General features: G+C 43.7%; 1 protein-coding gene across 1 annotated transcript; it reads left to right on the forward strand.

The window, feature by feature from the left end:
- Positions 1-7624: 7624 nt before the first annotated feature.
- On the forward strand, positions 7625-22739 carry LOC308368410 (chondroitin sulfate proteoglycan 4-like; the record flags this gene model as incomplete). Its single annotated transcript, XM_080842580.1, has 9 exons — positions 7625-7903; positions 8788-12306; positions 13219-13692; positions 16937-17113; positions 17910-18108; positions 18529-18660; positions 19221-19339; positions 20329-20512; positions 20626-22739. 9 exons carry the CDS (start codon positions 7625-7627, stop codon positions 22737-22739), a joined length of 7197 nt encoding a protein of 2398 aa, XP_080698706.1.
- Positions 22740-23901: the final 1162 nt, after the last annotated feature.

Consider the following 23901-nt stretch of genomic DNA (forward strand, 5'->3'; position numbering starts at 1 on the left):
GGTGGGTGAGATCAGATGTCAAAGGAATGCCTCGCGGCACTGAAGCTCCTGATATATGACTATGAGGTTTTGGGCCACATTTTAGTCCATCCCTTTACAAACCTGAAAGAGAAGGCTTCTCTGTGATACAGAAGCAAAGTATCAGATTATCCTCACGGAGAATTAACCTTCAGAACGTGCCGGATCCTCTGTGCTTTCGGGGCCTGTGGCCCTGTGCTACCATGAAAAAGCTATTTACCGTCTCTGTTCAGCCGGGAGTTATTAAAGTCGGGCTCTATGCACACTCACGGCAGCTTTACTTGTGCTGCTGCTGCTGTTTGTGTTCGACTATGTGCTTTCTGTTTCATATGTTGCATAATCCCAGATTGATTCCAGAGACTGCCCACAAGCATTCTTTGTGGCATCCTCTCGGTTGAGGGGGGGGGGGACACTCGATAGCTGATAGTCAGGACGCAGGAAGGCTGTCTTTCACCCTCTCCCCCCCTTTCTCTCTCTCTCTCCCTTTTTCTGTCTCTCTCTATCGCTCTCACTCTCCCTTTTTGCTCTCTCTCTCTGTCTCTGTTTCTCTTTCTCGACTCTTGCTGTCCACTCTCCAAAGTGGAGCATTATGCAATGAAATATGTGCCTACACCGCAGTTCACAAATGGAGTATGTGCGCTCACACAGGCCAGATCCACAGAACTCTTTTCCGTTGACAACATGCTGGAAAAATTAAGGGAATACGAGGGAGGTGGTGTTGACTTACCCTATCAAACTCTAGTCTGCGGAGTCAGTTATGTAACAAACTAGCCAAAAACCATGAAAACCCCCTTGTGTTGCGACGTTAAGGACCATTCTCCCATGTTAAGAATCCCCGGTTACACAAAACTGGGTCAGGCTGTGGTGGAACATTCGAAAAAGACGCCCTGACCTAAGAAAGTTCGAGACGTTTTAACTTTTTTTCAAATGACAGACTCAAAGGCAGATGATAGCTGAACTCCGATCCCTATTGGACGACAAAATAGTGTTGTTGTCTTATTCTCACATGAGCCAAGCCAACGGTTGGCCCTCCGTGCAGCGTTCGGGACTGATAGTAATGGTAAACACATGGCTGGGTCTGCAGGAACATAGTGGCCCATATCGCAGGATACAGACTGGGCCTGTGTTCACGTTGAACAATCACAGACATTCAGAGCCTAACTGAATCAGTCAACGGTTGCTCAAAACAGTCACGGCTGACCTCTCCCCCCGATCTCACCCGCTCCTCATTGAGAAACTTGGGCCCTATTAGACCTTTGCAGTGGAACATGTCCGTAAGTCAAGTGTGCTGAATTCCGTAACCATGGTGACCATGTTAGCTTTTTCAAGAAATAGCACAACAGCACTGCTCGTCTCAACACATAGAGGTGAGGCAACACTGTCTGGAGGTGAGGCCACACTGGCAACTTCCGCAGACGTCATGGTTTTATACATTGCCTTGTTTAAAACAATCAGACATTACCTCAAAGTGGATTTACAGCGTTCACTTGCAACTTGATACAATAGAAATAGACAATGGCAGGATTATAAAGCATAGATGGTACACTCCTCAAGAATGAAAGGCAATCCCCTTTGACAGGAACAATAAGCAGCACACGTCTCTAATCCTGATCAACAGACATGGCAGACACATGTACTGTATGTAAGAATTACATTTGTGTAAAATGTATTACACAGATTGTGTAACAAGTGACAAGTATTCCACAAACTTTATTTCCTTCTTCATTTTTAAACATTGTACTTGTTCTTGCACACTGGAGAAAGTTAATACTCACAAAGAAAAACAAATCTGACTTAATTTGTCTCTATCGACCACCATTTCTTAATCTGTGTCAGCTTCTACAGTATTCTTTGACAGTTCCAGTAATTCCTAATGTGTTTAATTAACATTAACATACCATATTTTAATAAACTTTGATATCCTGCATCAATGTGATCAACAGTGACTTACATCATTATCTATTCCAATTTATGCACCCCTATGCTGGTAGTGTATTGGGTTATTTGCGCCATCTAGTGCTCAACTTTATTTTAGGTTGGGAGGACGTTGAGAAATACAAGCCATCTATATTTAATTTGTGCTCATTCAAAGTTAAGAGTGATAAAGGGCTGACATTATTTAACACATTGCTTTTTAGATAATGATTTCATTATTTTCCTGGCACAAAAGGGTGAATGAATAACAACAAAAACAAAATAAACAAATATCGGTATCGGCTAGATTGTTGTTTTGAACATCGGTATCGGTATCGGCCAAGAATTTCCATATCGGTGCATCCCTACTTTAATGTAACAATTTCAGATGACACCTTTGTGGTGTTCATTTCTAAGCTTTGAAATCTCAAACAGGTACTAGAACTGCTGGAATAAATAGTTTTGTGATGATAAAACATATTATCGTTTTAGAAAAGCATAACAAGATGTAACTTCAGTTTAAAATTAAACTTTTGTTTAAAATGTTAAAAATCACTATTGACAGAATTATGAAGACTACCACAATGACACATTATTGTATCTACTTAAATTTGACTAAGACATTCCAAACACATAGAATGACATGTTGAGGCATTAATGTATGAGGTGGAACCAACCCCAGCAGACTATTGTGTTTGGACCGGATAAACCAACTATAAATGTTTGTACATTGTATTTCATACAAACATCTGCAGAGGATCATTAGTATGCTCAATGAGCTCACTCTACATGATCCAAAAACAGAGGAGGAAGACTTTACTGTAGCTAAATACAGCTCATACTCATTCAGTTCATACTCATTTCTGGTCACAATGTTTACAGGTTAGGCTACGCTGAGTCTTTACATATAGCAAGACAACATTTTCTTTAAACGGCGACAATATCCTGGATGATAAATTCCATGAAAACTGTACAGCTTCATAATGAAGCTGATGAGGCCCTCTAGTGGACATGTTTCACACAAGCAAAGCCTCACTAGCCTGACCAGACAACACCATTAACATTTCACTTATCCTAGCCTCTGGCATTGGACTGTTATGGACTAATCCTGAACTCTTAATTGCACACTAGTCCTGCATTTTCCATTTAATGTATCCTGTACATTTTTAAATATATTTTATATTTAGTTTTTCCGATAATTAATAACTTAATATGTGTATAATAACTAATATTTGTATAGTTTATTGTGTATGTTTATTGTTTGCACCAACGTCCCACAAAAAATTCCTGGTAGGTGAAAACCTACTTGGCAGTACAAACCTTTCTGATTCTGATTCTGATTCTGATGGGAGACAGCACATCCTGTCCCTAGTCATCAAGACAGTCAGTGTGCAGTTATACAGCGGCTTCATTTCTCCATTGTCATTTGTTATTGTCAACCGGGTCATATTTTGGCAGGAAGGAAGATTCAAGTAAAGTGTTACACCATCAAGAGGTTTAACATTTAGACGTTTACATTTAGTCATTTAGCAGGCACTTTTGTCCAGACGAGGTTCAAGGGAAAGAACAGTCAAGCTACGGGCAATAGAGACCCAGTGTAACAATAAATACTATTTTACATAAGAATAGAGAAAAAATGCAGGAATGTAACTGCTGTAAGTGCCAGTTCATAGTAACTGAATGCTGTTTCTGTGGGCAAATGAAAGCGGCGTGTGTTTCTGCTGCTGTGTTTTCATCCTACATTTCCACACTGCAGTTTCATGGCCAACCAGTCCAGACATGTCAGACATCTTTGCACTTCTCTCCCTATCTATTATAAATCTCCCTTGATTGATTGATGTTACAGATTGTGTGCATTGAACCAGGTGCTGATGTATGTTTGTATAACCACTGTCTCTGGGGATCCTTTCCTGATGTTTGTGAATAACATGAGTTAAGTTAACATGCAATAACTGTGTCATAGACATGAGACGTAGGGGGGCATCTTCCAAAACTGCCTTTGGATAAGAAAAATTGAAATAAGACTCAAAGAGAGATTATTTTTCATTCAGCGCAAGGACGCTGACTGGAAGATGCTTGTTAGCTTGCTGGCACACTTTTATGCTTCATGGTTTATTTGTGAGAAACATAATTGTTGTGGTATTTAAGTTCACCGCTGGTAAAGTTGCATGTCATAATCTGACAGGGACTTCAATTATGTCTCTCCTTTAAATTAAAACTACCTGAAAAATCTTCCAAAATATGATGAAGTGTGTATTATATCTTAAGCTCTACAGAAACAAACAGGAGATGGTTTGTTACTTTTAAAAATAGCTCAGAGTGAAACTGAAGATTTTTGTATGGAGAAAGAAAGCAGATGATTCTAAACGAATGAATAGGGGTTATATGAGTCAGTGTGATAGCATTAGACCTATGTATTACAACATTTACATTAAAGGATTACTGTATCTTTGGCTTTACCTCCAAATAAGACTCCACTATGATAACCACTATGGAAACTTTCACTCTCATTTAAAAGAAAATACCCATTAGGCTACAGGAGACAATAGAGAATCATTCATCAAAGCTGGCCCTATTGTAAATACGCTTTACAAAACAGGTGAGCCATTGTCTCTTGCAAAGGTACTCCCACTTTATCAATTCCATACCTGCCTTGACGAAACCGTTTTCATGTTTTTTATGAGCCGAAGGTCAGACAGTGAGCGTGCCTTATAGAAATCAAGACGTGTATCCCGAACCCAAGGATAAAACTGTGAAAGGGGTTACACAAACAGTAGCCTATGTCGGTCAGATATTATAGATAGAGATTATACCATTTGAAACACCACATGTAGCACCGACGCAAAACAACTCTTACTTCGCATGCTCACCTGAAGGGCTATAGGCTTACTGTCCAGCTACTTAAAGCACCAACGTTACTGAATGAATCCGGCTACACACCCTTTGGTAGGAACCAGTTGGGCATTGATTACATTAATGGACTGACTGGCGAGGATTGGTAGTGGGCAAATCCCGACAGGGGCGGGGCAAATTTCACGTAGGCCCGCTTGACAACACTCCGTGCAGGTATACTTTTTATCTGATGAAGCTGCCCTATTGACTTTGAAGTTAAACGGGGGTCTGTTTGAGGTGTGGATTGAGACCAACCATGTCCCGAATACCCAGGATTTGCGACTAAATGGAAGGAAATCCCTCTGCCGTCGGAAAATATGGATAACTCTGCAGACTTTTGGAAAAGTATTTTGTGGTGGTGGAGGGGGTTTCCACTGCTATTCTTCGTTGTCAGTCAAACAATCGCAGGTAAGTTTTTTTTAGCAGAGATGCAGGGATAAGATGATTGCGATAACCCCGCGGATCTTCGCTTGTCTGCTTTGTTTCGGATCCACTTTATCGGATCCAATTAATTGATGAACTTCATTCGGTCCGTGCAGTCACACAATTGCACAAGCGCAAAGATGGAAAAAAACTATGTGCTGCATCTAGTGTTGCACAAATAGCAGGCAAAGTCTTTAATAGGTTCAGACGGTGTTTTATTAAGAACGCACATCCATTTGACGTTCTCTGTTTTGTCCCAGTGTTAGAATTCAGTGTGTCTTCATTTTACATGCATTTGACAATAGTGTAGCCTACTCCGAATTGGTGATTATTTCATTCAGTGCAATTCAAATTATTTCTGCAGGAGGAAGTCTCGCACTCCTATGTGGATGGTCTCAGCAATGCAACAGTTATTTGTAATCAGTTTAATCGTCTTAATAATAATCCACTTATTAAGGGAGCATAGTCTCACACTGGAGACAAAGACCTGCATATTAAAAAGTTTAGATTGAATATTTGTCAGTAGGCTATCTGTGTCACTGTAAGACAGTATTATGGGCCTTTGGACGCATTCAATGAATGACACACATAAAATGTTACCGCAAATTATTCTAAATGACTCTCAAATTTGGATAGAGTTTGTTTTGTTGTTGTTGTTGTTGTTGTTGTTGTTGTTGTTGTTGTTGTTCTGTCCTGTAACTAAGCTTCCTAATGTTGCTGAAAATGAGTAATCAAACAAAAATATTCTGTTCACAAACTTTTCCACTTACAAATACCATCTGGGTGCTCTGTCCTATTGTAAAGACAGCCCAGTGTTGTTCACCTCGTTCTGTAGAGGTTCTCTGGGCTTGAGTCTAATTGGCTACTGATCAGGCGGCCACATGCCAACGGCTCCAGAGAGAGATGAAGGTCTGGGCTACACTAGTTGACCCACTGCGCTTAAAAGGGGTTCAGTGCATTAACATTCATTAATTGACTTCAGATAAACCATTAGGGGCAGCAGACATCACGGTTCTGCACCCAAATCCTGGCGCTATAGCCGAAGGCTACTGGGGCAGTAGTGTTTTGAACTACTGCCAAAGAACTGATTAGACTGGTTAGCAGTTAGCACTCATCGTAAAGATTAAGAGGAATGTTTTTTATTTATTTTGTAATATAAGCTTCACATGCCCTGGTAATATTGGAAGAGGGTACCCTCCAAAACACAGAGGCTTGAAATGGTAATGCGACTGTAAATCATGCTTCTGAGGGTTTGTTTTGTTTTGTTTCTGAGTTGTTAATGTATAACTTAAACCAGAACAGCTACCCTCATTTAAAAGTTAGCAATAGGTGAACAAGATACAAATAAAATTTGAAGTCTGAAATATTAAAAGCCTACATTAGGAATTTCTTATGTGAAAGCTCACCTATAATCAGAAGACAGTGATTTAAAACATATTAAAAATAAATTATTCTTCATTGTAACACAAAATCTATAGAAATATCTATACTCTCAGAAGATAATTGGAATAGATACAATGATGAATACAAATATTTGCAACAGAATTTTTGGGGGGTCAGATTTAATCTGTCCTCTCCTCTGCATCCAGCTCTAATCGTCTTTCTGGACTGCGTACCATTAAACTCAGATTAGAGAAAGTCTGAGACTTTTTAATGCAGCAGAGAGATGCAATTAGACATTAGTCTAAAACTGTAGAATTAGGCTTAACGAGTAAATTAGAAAACTGCCCCATCGTGGACAACAGATTGCATACCTATTGTCTTGATAAGAAGTATAGATCATGTTTGTGTTTTGAAATGGGCATATCAGATTACCTAGACCCTGTTTTGCGCCATATGGGCACAGATTATTTATCACAGATTATATTGTTGACAAGGCAAGGCTAGTTTACTCCACAGGGACTAGCGTGCAAGTATACAGTTTAATGCAATAGGCAGAGACAGATGGAGGACTTAAAGTAAATGGAATGATGTCTGTTTAAGCATGCTGATGGTAGGCATGTGTACACAACAGAAGTTAAAGCATGTAGACAGGGTAACAGAACTAGGGTCAGCGTCTGGATCCAGGGACTGGTCTCGAGAGTAGAGAAGGCTACTCTATTCTGATTTAGGTCACCTTTTTCAAAATTCCTTTTTTTCCCAACAGATTCTTCTTTTGGGGTTGTTCATTTACAAAGAATTCGTCAACTCGACGTCAATCATCATTCATTAAGTTAGAGGTTTCAAAAAGCAGGAGAACTCTCTGTATTATTTTCTGCTCTGTTTCTGCTAAAGTATTCCACTTTAAAATGGCCAGTCATGGTACTTCCTATTGGATGGCGCAATGTATATTTTAGGTCATTATAATTATAGTGTTGTAAACAGCTCTTGTGTCGCAATGATAAAATCTGGGTGCACCATGTTCACTAAAGACTGTTTCGCTACGCATAACACTACACTATTTCACATAACACTAACAGCTGTTTGTGGATCCATCCATCCTACTTTCACAGCTTCATTCTACGGGGATGGCTTTGTGTTGCTGAAGGCCGTAGAGGCGTCCGTCCGGACTTCGCTTCACGTCCGCTTCCGGACCTCCCACAGCAGCGGGGTACTCTTCCTGGCCGCGGGGGACACGGACTTCTGTCTGGTGGAACTTCAGTCCGGACGCATTCAGGTGATGAATCATGATGCCCATGTTTCTCACTAAAGGTTATAATTGATCTGGTAGAAATATACCACATTAATAATATATATAATAATAAATGAAATACTGGGATGCTGTTTTGTTTTTCTTGTTTTTTTTAGTTTTCTCGTTCCCATAGGTCTTGTTGTAACATACTTTTACATCATATAACTTCTAAAATATATTGTTTGTAAATTGGTAAAAAATCACCATAAATAAAATGTAAAAATAATATGTAACAATAATATGTAACAATAATAAGCTATCACACTGAATAACATAGGTCTATCTCATTGCATTCAGTTGATGTTTATGCCTCGTCTGCTTGGCCAGTAGTACAGTTAAATAGTATTCCTCCACTTCCTGCTTTGGCACTATTTGTAGTTCATTCCTGTCAAATGATACAGACAGCTAAATATTTGTGGAAGTATCGAAAGGAGTTGACTGTGGGTACTGCTGATCTGATAGTATGCCACACATATTCCTTAGACTTGGAAGCAGTAATTACACAGAGACTGCCTTCGGGCACGAACTAGAAGCAGGTGATCTTGTGTTGCTGCTCAAAAAAAGTCACTGACATGGACAAGTCCATTCATGATTATTCTGAAGGGGAGATATTACCCTCCAGATATTCAGACCAATACTCATAAATTATGTGCCATCACAAATATCCAGAGTATGATACCTCCCTCATCTTAAATGTGAGTTTACGGCATTCTACCTCACTAACCTTACTTTATTTTCATCAATCTTTATTTCAATTGTTTTAATCTAACCTTAGTGTTCCCTTTTCTATCAAACTCTTTAGATGAATACCTTATCAGACGTCAATATTTTCAAAGACTTATGAATGTCTCTGTTTTTCCGTGTCGCAGGTGTCCATGGACCTCGGGTCTGGCGTCCGCAGTCTTCGCTCGGAGAAAGGTGTCCAGCTGAACGACCTGGTCTGGCACACAATGGAGCTCCAGCAGGACCAGCGCAACGTCACGCTGACCGTCGACAAGCACTCCCACACCAGCCTGAGGATGCCCGGACCCGACCGGGAGCTCAGCATCCAGGACGGCTTGTTCGTGGGTGGTCTGGGAGGCCTGGAGGGGCCTTACCTCCCGACAGAGAGGACGCCCGTTGGCTTTAGAGGCTGCCTGGACGAGGTGCTGTTCAACCAGCACAACCTGCTCTCCTCCCTCAGGCCGTACTCGGGCTATAAAACAGTTCACGAGGTGTCGCTCGGGTGCAGCCCCGAGTTTTCCGCCAGCGCAGACGACCCCATAAACTTCTTCAGCTCCAGGGCCTACATGTCCCTCCCGACATGGGACGTGCCCCAGGAGGGGGTTTTCGAGTGCCAGCTTCACCGGTCGGCCAAAGACGGCATCATCCTCTACAGTTCTGCGAGTGAAGGGCACTATATTGCCATTGAACTGCGAGGTGGCCATGTGGTGGCTGTGATCGGGGCAGCAAGCAGGAAGACTGAGCTTCGTTCCCCAGTGCCAGTTAGTGAGCACGACTGGCATCAGGTGAAGCTACACCTGTCCACACTGAACGTCCACTTGTCTGTGGGCGCAGACATGCAGAACTCTAGTTTGGGTCCGAACACCAATGCCCTCCAACTCAGTGGGCCTCTTTTCATTGGCGGCCTTGATGGTAATACCCGCGAACAGGCCAGACAGAAGGGTCTGCGGTCTATTGCAGACAAACAGATAGGAGGAGGGTCACTCAGAGGGTGTTTGAAACACATCAGAGTCAACGCGCAAAAGATGGGCTTGCCAAACGCCATGGTGACTAAGGATACTTCTGTTGGCTGTGAGACTGAGAGAACCTTTAACTCTATCACGACACCCAGCCCCAACCCTTCCCCTGGGAATGAGTCAGTGAGTGTATCGGGAGCGGACTGCAAGAGAGGACAAAGCTTTCTGCTCCTCGAAAACCTGATCGTCCCAGAGGGGGGTCAGGCTTCCCTGGGGTTTCAACACGTCAAGATGAACGTGGAATTACGAAGCTTAGGGATCAGTCAGTCCCAGATCATGTTCCGCGTTGCGGAGCAGCCAGTTCATGGCCAGCTGAGGCTGGACGTGGATCCTGAGCAGGAGGAGAATACCTTCAGCCTCCTGGACCTTTGGCACGGTCGGGTCATCTACGTCCATGGGGGCTCGGAGGCCCAGGTGGATTTCTTCATATTTTCAGTGTTCAGCAGCAGCAAGAGACAGTTACCGGCCTGCATTAGGGGGAACAAGCTCCACAGGTTCAACATCAGCATAACGCCCAGCAACGACGCTCCTGAGCTCAGTTTTCCGGAGGGAAGCCTCTTTGTCCTGCTGGAACAGTCCACGCGCCAACTTACTACCGACATGTTAAGGGTTATAGACCCAGACAGCAACTCCACAGACCTGATATTTACAGTTCTTGGTAATCTAAATACAGACGCTGGCTTCCTAGAGATCGAGGATGACCCTGGCCAGGCAATCAAGAACTTTTCTTACCTAAATCTGGAGCAGGGAAAGGTGTTTTACGTCCACACAGGCATTACGAACTCTAGATTGGCACTGAGGGTGAGCGATGGGGACAAGGTCAGCAACACAGTGGTGCTCAGGCTGATGGCCGTCCCGTTGGAGTACAGAGTTGTGAATAACACGGGAGTGGAGGTGACCCAGGGGGGATGGGTCATCCTGAGCTCCTCGCACCTGGCGGTCCAGGTGAACGTGGCCAATCAGGTGGTGGAGCTGCGCTACGACGTCGCGGAGCCCCCTCAGTACGGAGAACTCCAGAGGCTGCACTCGAGCGGAGAGTGGAAAAACACGTGGATATTCTCACAGAAGCTTCTGGAAAAGGACCGGATCAGGTACCTGAGCACGTACCTGGGCTCCCATCCGGGGAATGTGACCGACAGCTTCAGGTTCAGAGTAACCATCGGCTCCACAACCACGGAGGAAATGTTGTTCCCAATCGTAGTGCAAGGGATTCACTATAAGGTCATCAAGAGCAAAATGCAGGTGGATGCAGAGCGCAAGGTGACACTCACCCCTCAAGACCTACGGGCTGTCGCCAAGGGTATGAAAATCTCAGAGAGCGACCTTTACTTTTTATTGCTGTCATTGCCAAAGAAAGGAGACTTACTACTTGACGATAAGGTGTTAAGGATCAACTCCACTTTCAGCCAAAAAGACATTTCTGATCTGAAACTGCACTATGAGATGGAGAGTGTTTCATCTATCGACACAAAGGATTCGTTCACTTTTCTGATATTTTCCAAATATTCTTATTCAGAGAACCATGACTTCAGATTTAACATCAAGGCATCTACACAGAACATTATTTTAACTAATCTTGGGCTTGAGTTGATGGAGGGGGAAAGTAAAGTTATTACCAAAGAAAAGCTTTTTTCTGAGAACCCCACCGCAGGTGAAATGCACTATAAAGTCATCAGCAGTCCCAAGAATGGGAAGTTAAAGAAAATCAACCTTTCCAGTTCCACCACCAATAATGAGAACATTTCACAGTTCTCAAACCAGGACATTCTTGATGGGCGACTCATGTATGTCCACGATGACAGTGAAACCACTTATGACGAATTCACTTTCCTTGCTTCTGGGACTTCGATGAAAGATGAGACTGGTGTAAAGGGAACCTTTAGAATTTCCATTCAACTAGTCAACGACGAGAAACCTGTCCGTGTGGTTGATAAAGTCTTCCATGTGGCAAAGAACAGTCAGAGATTGCTGACATTGGAGGATTTGTGTTACCATGACGCCGATTCGGACTTTGACGATGGACAATTGGTCTACACTAGACGAGGGATTCCCATGGGTGAGATTGTCTTAGTAAATGACACGTCACACAATCTGTACCAGTTCCACCAGAAGGACTTGGAGGAGAAGAGAGTTCTATTTGTCCACGAAGGTGCGAGCTACGGTCGATTCGTCCTCTTTGTATCTGATGGAAGGCACTACACGTCCACCATCTTGGAAGTCATTGCTCAGGACCCATACATTAAAGTGGCAAAAAACACAGGACTGATGGTACAGAAGGGAAATCAAGTAGTCTTGACTTCGGCTAACTTCTCCGTCACCAGCAACCTGGACATTCGAGACGATCAGGAAATGACCTTTGAACTTTTCCTTCCCCCCCGTCATGGGAGTCTCACGTGCAATGGAGCAGCAGCTAAGACGTTCACCCAGCATAACATCAAGGCCGGTCATGTGATGTATAGGCACAATGATGGCGTGAATCTTTATGACTTCTTTAATTTTACTGTGAGTTTGAAAGGGCTGCGTCTTGACGCCAGCGTTGTTGTGAGAGTGTACCTCGAGAGCCACCAGGAGCCTCCAGAAGTAATTAACAACAACCCCATTGTGGTGGAGGAAAATAAACCTGTTAAGATCAGCAGGACACAGCTCGAGGTTAGTTGCATCATTCATTGTCAACGCGATAGCTTTCAGTCTGAACATTTACAGTGCAATGTTCATTCACCTGGACTGGTAGCATAGCAAAGTAATGATGGGCCCCTGTGCAAGGCAATTTGAGGTTAGTTGCATCATTCAAATTCAACACAATAGCCTTCATTATGTTATGCTGGGCCCCTGGGAAGACGTTTCTGGCTGATATGTCAGAGGGGCACACTCCTCCAGCAGAGGGGCACAGATGCCTGCCATGGGCCCTTCGTGACTTTGGGCCTACGTGTAGCTGCAGAGGCTGCACTACTTATAGTTACGCCCCTGAGCTGAAATATAAAAAGCATCTTAATATCTGCTTTGTGTAGAGAAGAGTGTAGAGAGGAGGGTGGAGAAGAGTCTAGAGAAGAGTGTAGAGAGGAGGGTGGAGAAGAGTGTAGAGAAGACTCTAGGGAAGAGTGTACAGAGTAACCTAAAGAAGAGTATTGAGAAGAGTCTAGAGAAGAGTGTAGAGAAGAGTATAGAAAGAAGTGTATAGAATAGTCTAGAGGAGCGTGTGGAGAAGAGTGTGGAGAAGAGTGTAGAGGAATCTAGAGAAGAGTATAGAGAAGAGTGTAGAGAAGAGTATAGAGAAGAGTCTAGAGAAGATTCTAGAAAAGAGTGTAGAGAAGAGTGTAGAGAAGAGAGTGGAGAAGAGTATAGAGAAGAGTCTAGAGAAGATTCTAGAGAAGAGTGTAGAGAAGAGTGTAGAGAAGAGAGTGGAGAAGAGTATAGAGAAGAGAGTGGAGAAGAGTATAGAGAAGAGTCTAGAGAAGATTCTAGAGAAGAGTGTAGAGAAAAGTCTACTTTTCTATGGAATGTAAACGTGAAGGGAATGGGCAAGATGTGAAATGATGCTTGCATTTGTGTTGTTGTTTACAGGTGACTCACAAGGACAACACTCCCTCTGAGATCGTGTATTCAGTGAAGGACGCTCCCTCTCACGGCTTCCTGCGTAGATCTGCAGGCGAGGACAAGCCGTATCAGGGGACAAAGGGGAGGCCAATTCAGAGCTTCAGCCAGCAGGACATCAATGATGGACTCATCCAGTATGTCCATGTGGGCTCTGAAAACTCCGCTGACAGCTTCCTGTTGGACGTCAGTAATGGTCTAACGGAGGTCATCGACATCACGGTTACCATGGATGTAATCCCTCAGCACATCCCAATGCAGGTCTCCCGTGTGACCCTGAAAGAGGGGTCCTCCAGGGTCCTGAACAAGGACGTCATACAGGTCACCAACCACCACTTCTCAGGGCTCAACTTCTTGTACCAGGTGACAGAAGCCCCACATTACGGCCAGATAGAGAACCTGAGGATCCCAGGGGTGGCCATCCCTTCCTTCACCAGATTACAGGTGATCCTCTTCACTTCTCCTTCACTAGATTACAGGTGATCCTCTTCACTTCTCTTTCACTAGATTACAGGTGATCCTCTTCACTTCTCCTTCACTAGATTACAGGTGATCCCATTTCACTTCTCTTTCACTAGATTACAGGTGATCCCATTTCACTTCTCTTTCACTAGATTACAGGTGATCCCATTTCACTTCTCTTTCACCAGATTACAGGTGATCCCATTTCACTTCTCTTTCACTAGATTACAGGTGATCCCATTTCACTTCTCTTTCACTAGATTACAGGTGATCCCATTTCACTTCTCTTTCACTAGATTACAGGTGATCTCATTTCACTTCTCTTTCACTAGATTACAGGTGATCCCATTTCACTTCTCTTTCACTAGATTACAGGTGATCCCATTTCATTTCTCTTTCACTAGATTACTGGTGATCCCATTTCACTTCTCTTTTACTAGATTACAGGTGATCCCATTTCACTTCTCTTTCACTAGATTACAGGTGATCCTCTTCACTTCTCTTTCACTAGATTACAGGTGATCCCATTTCAATTCTCTTTCACTAGATTACAGGTGATCCCATTTCACTTCTCTTTCACCAGATTACAGGTGATCCCATTTCACTTCTCTTTCACTAGATTACAGGTGATCCTCTTCACTTCTCTTTCACTAGATTACAGGTGATCCCATTTCACTTCTCTTTCACTAGATTACAGGTGATCCCATTTCACTTCTCTTTCACTAGATTACAGGTGATCCCCTTCACTTCTCTTTCATTAGATTACAGGTGATCCCATTTCACTTCTCTTTCACTAGATTACAGGTGATCCCATTTCACTTCTCTTTCACTAGATTACAGGTGATCCCCTTCACTTCTTTCCCATTCAGATTTACACTGTCGCATCACGTCACACGACCAGATGCAAACAGACCAATTGTGGGACAAGTGGTACGTTTGTGTGAGACAATCTGGGACATGTTACCGCTGAGAGATAACTGAACTTTGATACAATGCTCTATCTAAATGATCATTTATATTAGCTCGTAAACATATCCTCTAATCGATTCCACAGCACATAATTTAGGCCATAAAAGATATACAGGCGGGGGGGGGGGAGCTGTGGCGCAAGCAGCAGCAGCCCTGTACCATGAATGGGTCGGAATACCCATGGGGACCCGGTTTTGAGTCCGACTCGCGGTCATTTCCCAATCCCTCTCCCGATCTTTCTCCAGCTCACTTCCTGTCTCTCTCTACTGTCCTATCTGATTAAAGGCATAAAAGCCCAAAAATAAATCTTAAAAAAATATATATATATATATACAGGCTACAGCTTTTGCTAGCCTATATGAAAGATATGAAGAGATGTCGCCTGGTAGCTTTAGCCTTATTTGCAAAGTTTGTGTACATTTGTTTATGTGACGTAGCAGAGGAGTTCACAGACCCGATATCTGCACGGTTTGATTGACAGGCCGCCACAGCCTCCTGATAACCGCCTTCACTGCTCTCTTCTCACCCATTGGATGAAAGCCAGCCCTTATTAGAAATTCAATCTGATAACTTTACACTGAATAACATGTTTGTCTCAAATCTGTAAACTACATTTTATGAGATCTCACTTCTATTTTTCAGAGATATAAATCTGTGTGCTTTAAATGCTGTGTTAATTTTTCACGCAGGCCGCAGGCCTTTTAATGCTGTGTTGATGCAGTGTTGATGCTGTTTTAATGCTGTGTTGATGCTGTATTAATGCTGTGTTGATGCTGTATTAATGCTGTATTAATGCTGTGTTAATAATGGGTGAATGCTGTGTGAATGCTGTGTTACCGTAATGCTGTGTTAATAATGGGTGAATGCTGTGTGAATGCTGTGTTACCGTAATGCTGTGTTAATAATAGGTTGATGCTGTGTGAATGCTGTGTTACCGTAATGCTGTGTTAATAATGGGTTGATGCTGTGTGAATGCTGTGTTGATGCTGTATTAATGCTGTGTTGATGCTGTATTAATGCTGTATTAATGCTGTGTTAATAATGGGTTGATGCTGTGTGAATGCTGTGTTAATAATGGGTTGATGCTGTGTGAATGCTGTGTTACCGTAATGCAGTGTTAATAATGGGTTGATGCTGTGTGAATGCTGTGTTGATGCTGTATTAATGCTGTGTTAATAATGGGTTGATGCTGTGTGAATGCTGTGTTACCGTAATGCTGTGTTAATAATGGGTTGATGCTGTATTAATGCTGTATTAATGCTGTGTTAATAATGAGTTGATGCTGTATTAATGCTGTATTGTGTTAATAATGGGTTGATGCTGTATTAATGCTGTATTAATGCTGTGTTAATAATGGGTTGATGCTGTGTGAATGCTGTGTTACCGTAATGCTGTGTTAATAATGGGTTGATGCTGTGTGAATGCTGTGTTACCGTAATGCTGTGCTAATAATGGGTTGATGCTGTGTGAATGCTGTGTTACCGTAATGCTGTGTTAATAATGGGTTGATGCTGTGTGAATGCTGTGTTACCGTAATGCTGTGTTAATAATGGGTTGATGCTGTGTGAATGCTGTGTTACCGTAATGCTGTGTTAATAATGGGTTGATGCTGTGTGAATGCTGTGTTACCGTAATGCTGTGTTAATAATGGGTTGATGCTGTGTGAATGCTGTGTTACCGTAATGCTGTGTTAATAATGGGTTGATGCTGTGTGAATGCTGTGTTACCGTAATGCTGTGTTAATAATGGGTTGATGCTGTGTGAATGCTGTGTTACCGTAATGCTGTGTTAATAATGGGTTGATGCTGTGTGAATGCTGTGTTACCGTAATGCTGTGTTAATAATGGGTTGATGCTGTGTGAATGCTGTGTTACCGTAATGCTGTGTTAATAATGGGTTGATGCTGTGTGAATGCTGTGTTACCGTAATGCTGTGTTAATAATGGGTTGATGCTGTGTGAATGCTGTGTTACCGTAATGCTGTGTTAATAATGGGTTGATGCTGTGTGAATGCTGTGTTACCGTAATGCTGTGTTAATAATGGGTTGATGCTGTGTGAATGCTGTGTTACCGTAATGCTGTGTTAATAATGGGTTGATGCTGTGTGAATGCTGTGTTACCGTAATGCTGTGTTAATAATGGGTTGATGCTGTGTGCATGCTGTGTTACCGTAATGCTGTGTTAATAATGGGTTGATGCTGTGTGCATGCTGTGTTACCGTAATGCTGTGTTAATAATGGGTGAATGCGTCTGCACAGGCTGAGCAGGGCTTCATTCATTACGTTCACGATGGGAGTGAGTCGGTGGCCGATAATTTCACGCTGATCGCCAACGACACGGTCCTCCAGAGGCACAGCCTGCCGTGCGTCGTGTTCGTTAACGTCACCCCTGTTGACGACGAGGCTCCGACTGTCACAGTGAACAGGATTCTGAAGGTGAGCTTCCTCTTGTGCCCTGGGGTAAAGACTTTGGCCAGCGCGTTGGTGCCATTTAGTGTTCGGGAATCATTTTTATTTGAGGCCTTATGTGCCACGAGGCACGCAAGAGACTAGACTAGAATCATTTTAATAACTTAGCCAAAGAGATTGACACATTTATTTTACATTCTTGAGTAAATCATGATAATTTAATTTTTTGTTCTGTGAACTGTAGAACTGATTATCAATAAAAGATGGGCAAGATGATGTCATTATTCTCCACATCTGTTCTCCTTTAGAGGGATGAGAAGGAACAAATGTTGAATCAATAATGTTACAAAGAAACCCCTGAGTCAGACATACCAGGCATGCCATACCGGCCTCTAGTATATACAAGGAGCGTACAGTATCTACAAATCTGTTCATGATTGTGAGATTGTGTGTCCTGTGTAGACCATATCTAGAGAATCCTTTTCATGAAAAGGTTTTAGAAACTTTCTAAGTAGCTTAAGGCTGATATTTTCCATGAAATCCTGTTCCGAGTATAGATCCAACAAAATGAGAAACGACATGTGTCTAATTTTGTTCAGATGCAAATGCAGTGCACATTGTCACCACAAGGAGGCACATAAGGAAATAGTGATCATCCCCAAATCACTGGTATATTTTCTTAATCAAAGAAATGTGTTCATTTCAATTTTTAGATGTAAAGGTTGCAGTGAAAACCCTTTTGTGCTCGTGTTTCATTGTGAAGATTTAGGGCGATTCTGTGATTCCCTCTCGTTCTGATCTCTCTTGTCTCCCTCTGTCTCAGGTGTGGGTTGGGTCTATCACAGAGATCACAGTAGACGACCTCAACGCCGAGGACAAAGACTCCACGCCGGAGCAATTGGAGTTCATCGTGACCCCTCCCACCAACGGACATCTGGCCCTCAAGAGCGCCCCCTCAAGACCCATCCTGAACTTCACCCAGGCACACATCCAGACCGGCCAGCTTGTGTTTGTCCATGGAGGTCCGTTTACACTTTAAATCTGTCACCAGGGTCAATTATGAGGTTTTTTTGACGCTTCATTTTTTTTAAAGTTTTATCATAGATACAGAGGAACAGAAAAGTAAACAGCACACAGACTGACAGAAAATAATACAAAAACTAAAAACTTAACAACCATGAACATACTGGATTGCATTGATTCCACAAAGTGATCCTGAGACATATACAACCTGCCGACATGTCATTGACACCTAAATAGAGTCCATTTCACCCATGTCTCTGTCGATTATGAGTTTATAGGATAATCGAATATGATGTTGATGGTTATTAATGATTAATAGTGATGATTTTTTCATTGTGATGTTTCTTGTAGGTGCTTAAGTATTAAAACATTAGCAGTACACTGAGTAGCAGTAACTTGGATTTGCCATCTTTCTTTAGGTGCTCTGTCTGGTGGCTTTCACTTCCAGGTCAGTGACGGGCAGAACCTCGCTGACAGAGACACCTTCTCCACTGTGGCCCGCACCCTTGTTCTAAGCCTGGAGAGAAACTTTCCTCTGAAGGTTTTCCCAGGTAAACTGACCATCCAAACCTGTTTGCTCTCAGACATATCTTGATTTTATGATAGACACCACACAGCACTCCTTTCACAATATTAATCGTATAAAAGAGGGTAAGGTCCGTCATTATGTTTTAATAGCATTCTGCAGTCTAATTAGTGATTAATATATCTAAGAACATTCCACAGTGACGTTGTTGTACCTCAGTTGCATTATCTTTTCCTTTTTTCCAGTCATCCCACCAACACAACACACACACACACACACACACACACACACACACACACACACACACACACACACTCCCTCCCTCCAAAGGGAGTTCTTCATGCTCATGCTATTTGATGTCATAATTCCAGCCTTATCTTTACTGATTACTGAGTAAACTGCATGTAATGCCTCTTATCACTCGCAAATTAAAGTCTATAAGAAATTCTGCTCACAACAAGGTTAAGAGACTTTAGAGGGTGAAATACTAACTGAATTTAGTATTCGTATAAACTGTGGTTTCCAAAATGTAAGTACAAATAAGAGAATTTCTTCAACAACAGCCCTCTTTCTTCCTTCATCCAGGCACTTTGAAGCCCATTACAGATGATGATCTGCTGGTGGTGACCAATGACTTCAGTGACATCACCGGACACCGTGTCATCGTCTTCAAAGTGACTCACCCTCCAAAGCTGGGCAGATTGGTCAGGGTGGCAGAAGATCACATAACAGAGGATATATCTTCTTTTACGCAAAATATGGTTTGTGTTTTCTCATGTGTGTGTGTGTGCACGTGAATGTGTGTGTGTGTGTATGTGTGTGTATGTCGGTATGTGTGTGTGCTTGTGTGCATGTGTATGTGTGTGTGTGTCTGTATGTGTGTATAAGTGTGTGTGTGTGTGAGTGTGTGTGTGTGTGTGTGTGTGTGTGTGTGTGTGTGTGTGTGTGATTTCCCCGCATGTCTATCTTGTGTGTAGATACAGCTATCTAAGGGTGTTACTGTAGAAAGAGAGATGATTTTGGTCATTGTTGCACAGTATGAGAACACAAAAAGATATCTTGTGTGGCTGTCATTCCAGCTGCTGTACAGCAGGTTTTCATTTGTGGAGGACATGCTGTGTGTGTGTGTGTGTGTGTGTGTGTGTGTTTTCATTTGTGCAGGACATGCAGTGCCATGGCTAATTCAGCTAATTACGGCCCTTGGCAGACTTTTTATTGCGTCAGCCGGGTTCGGTTATATCTGAAATCTTAACCTTTCCAGATCAGAGTGCTGTAAAAAGAAGCCATGGCAACTAAGGCCTTGGCCATGACAACCTGTGATATGAACAGCACTAATTTGATAACATCCTTAAAGGTGCTGTATGGAAGAACTGTAGTTCACAAATGTCCACGTATGAACTATAAATAGCAACAGAACGTGAATTAATTAACGTTTTGATGTAATGTCCAAAACTGGTTCAAACTGGTTCAAACTGGTTAGCCTATCAGCTAGCTCAAAAGCATGAGCACTTAAATGAAGACGTAAATGGGGTCTTTTTACCTCGATCCCACAATCTGCTGGGGTGTATGAAATAATTTTAGCTCACTCACCAACAGCTATCCAGACCTACGTATAGCTCCTTCAAATATAACGGCTTGACTGACCTTTAAACCTTGTTCCCTTTACTCAGTTTCTGTGCTATCATGTTTGCAGGTGAATGAGGGAGAAATCCTGTATGAACAGACGGACACTGATGCTGTTGGATGGGCAGCCACAGACTCATTCACCTTCACCGTCCTGTCTTCTCTGGCCTCGGTTCAGCGACACACACTCACCATAGACATCTCGTATGAAAATGGCGGCCCGGAGCACAGATCTGTTCTTCTTGCTAACACTGGTACGTCTGTTTTCAGAGAAAGAATCAACCAACTAAATTGAAATTAAGATATTAAAATATGCTACTTCTCTACATTATGAGACAGTACTGTCTTTGTTTTTTTTGTCATTCAGGTGCTATAGTGGAAGAAGGTGGAAAGGTGGTTATAGACAAGTCCAAACTTGACGCCTCAAACTTGTTGAAAAAAGTAAAGGAACCAGGGAACCACACTTATGAGGTGTGGTACAGAGTGACATCGCTACCTAGCTACGGAGTGGTTGCCGTGGGAGACCAGAACCTGACCAATGAGAAAGCAGACTTCTCCCAGGTCATCATTGACCAGGAAGGGATAACATACACGCATGACGACTCTGAGAACCATTACGATTATTTCTCTTTAGATATTTGGCTGAATCAGAACGGCAAACCCGTCCAGCCACCCCAGGAGCGGACTGAGGTGGTGTCCGAGACCTTCGGCGTCACCGTCACACCTGTCAACGATAAGCCACCTGTGATTAAGACCGTGGACCCCGTTCTGAAAGTGGTCCAGGGGGACACCATCACCTTAACCCCTGAAAACCTCCACGTGGAGGACCAGGACACATCGCCGGAAGACATTCATTATACCGTGATGAGCAAGCCTGACAACGGCTTCCTGTTCTTGAGAGACGGACAAAACGAGTCGGGTCTGACGTTCACCCAGCGTGACGTCGACAGCGGACAGGTTCACTTCGTCCAAGATGGAGACGTCGCCCCCGGAGTGTTCAACTTCAGCGTGACTGACGGGGTGCACCACCCGCTTCACCCCTGCCTGAGGGTGGAGGTGGACCAGGCCACCGTAACCATGGTGAACAACACGGGCATCACACTCCAGCAGGGGCAGTCCACAGTCGTGTTTACCTCTACGCATCTGGCAGCCAGGACCAATAGGAGAAGGGCAAACATTCAATACCACGTGACACAACCGCCACTTTATGGCAGCGTGTGCAAAGATGGTGAACAGGTGGTAGAGTTCGACCAGGAGGACCTGCGGTCAGCGAGGCTGTCCTACCACATGAGTCGGCTGACTTCGCCTCAGGACAGCTTTGAGTTTACCGTCTCTGCCGCCTCTCAGGTGAACCTGACCGCCCAGGGGGTCAACATTACAGTCAGTCCGCTGATCCACCTGAGCCGTCACGTGCGCATTCCGAGCGGCATCGCGGTGAAGTTGAGAAGAAACGTTATCGACGCCAGTGAGTTGGCAGCCTTAAGTCGCAACGACCCTCTTTTCGAGATCATTTCCCCTCCGCAGCACGGAAGGCTGATAAAGTTTGGTCAGAGCGGCTCGTCCAAATCTGTGAAATCTTTCACTTTTCAGGACGTGATCCAAGGCAGGGTGGCCATTGAGGAAGACGCGAACACGACCGCTCTCCAAGGCAACCTGACTCTCCGGAACGCGACCACAATCCACCATCTTGAGGATTCCTTTGAGTTTCTCCTCCGGGCCAAAAATGTCCAGCCAGCGAGAGGTGTCTTCATGTTCACCGTTGTGCCGTACAATCCTTTGACGGGGATGCCTGTCATCACGGTAGACTCTGCGCTTACTACTAAGTCACCGCTACTCAACAACACTATCCACTCGGTGTCTCCACTTAAACCACCCTCAGGCTCGAGGCCACATAAGCACAGGCACAAAACTAAAGCCAGGAGTCGCTCGGGAGGGCACAGCAACCATGGCAACCATGGCAAGCCTGTAATCTCAACCGTGCCCAATACTACCTCTGGAAAACACCCAGTAACCCTAAAGAACGTCCCTGTGTGGGTTGAAACCATGCCCAGGCTGGCGTCCGACCCACTCCTGATCATCCTGCCCTTCCTGGCTTGCCTCTTCCTCATCGTCATCTTCATCGTACTGATCCTGGTCTTCCGGCACCGCAGGGAGAAGCGGGCCCGGCACAACATGATCGAGGAGCTGAGCACCGCGGCGAGACAGACGGGCGGAGACCCGGCGGTGCCGAGAAGTCCTTGCCTGGGCACACCGGAGCGGAGCGTCGCTGCTCCGTCGGTGGTCGTCACACCTGTGAGATGTTGCCAAGGCAACCCCATCCTGGAAGGGGTGCACGGAGACATGGAGACGGCGCTGGTGGCTGGCATGGGTCCCCTGGACTCGCCCTTCGTCCTCTGTGCCTGGGCCCCAGTGGAACCGGAGTTCATTATAGAGGAGCCAGCTAGCGCGCCCACACTGGGAACCAGCCAGTACTGGGTTTGACCCGTTAGAATCTGAGCCCAGAGAGGAGGCAGCTAGTACTGGGTTTGACCCGTTAGAACCGGAGTCCAGAGAGGAGGCAGCCAGTGCTGCCACTCTTGGACACAGCCAGTACTGGGTTTGACCCGTTAGAATCTGAGTCCAGAGAGGAGGCAGCCAGCGCTCCGAAACTTTTAGAATCTGAGTCCTCAGGGGGGCACTGTGGCGCAAGCCGATAAGCCCCCCATTTACGGGCTTCGTTGCCCGCAGTGACACAGGTTCAAGTCTGGCTGTCTTCTCCCGATCCTCTCCCCACGTCTACTCCGCCTCGCTTCCTGTCCATAACTCTTCACTGTCCTGTCCAATTAAAGGCATAAAAGCCCAAAATAAATCTTAAAAAAAAAAAAAGAAGAAGAATCTGAGTCCTCAGTTTGGTTGGAAGTAAACCCACATATGGGCTTTGTAGTTTCTTCCAAAGACTGTAACATAGTTTGACCCTGAGGACAATTTGTTTTTCAACAAGAAACTGAATTCTCAAAGTGAGATCTTAAAAGCCTTTGGGCTTTAGTTTTGATGAGTTCAGATTTTATCATTTCTTGCCAAAGAGTTAAATATTTCTGCCCATGACATTTGAGCTCTGGAGGGTCATGCAATTCTGTATAACTTTGTCTGTTATGGTGGCAGTTTGTTTTCATGTGTGAAGTGTGAAAACAAGTCTCAATGTCAGCACGTGAACTGTGACTTAACGATAAGCATTACTTTTTATTTGTGCTCAGTGAGACCTTCCATATCTTTCTCACATACTAATTGTGTCTTATCTTAAGATATTTCCTTGATTTTGACCCATGCATGTTCTTGAAATGACTGGGAGTTATTCTCCCTATTTAAATCCTGTTGTGCTTATACTCGGCACAGTTAGTGTGCAAGTCTGCATCATTTTTGTATAAAGCCCTATAGTGCTGTGTATTTTTTCCAAACAAAGAAATAAATTCAGTTGTACTGTTGCCATATTTTTCTTTGGGAGGAGTACTTCTGCTGTCTCATGGTTTAGGAATGCGAGGACCGCTGCACTCACCTAGTTTTACAAGACCAGACGAACCTATTATAAAACTATACACAATTTGTTAAATGCATATGTGAACAAAGTCTGAAGAAGATTGTTTTGTATGTGCTACTTAATTAATTG

The sequence above is a fragment of the Sprattus sprattus genome (assembly GCF_963457725.1).
Source record: "Sprattus sprattus genome assembly, chromosome: 7".
Lineage (NCBI taxonomy): Eukaryota > Metazoa > Chordata > Actinopteri > Clupeiformes > Clupeidae > Sprattus > Sprattus sprattus.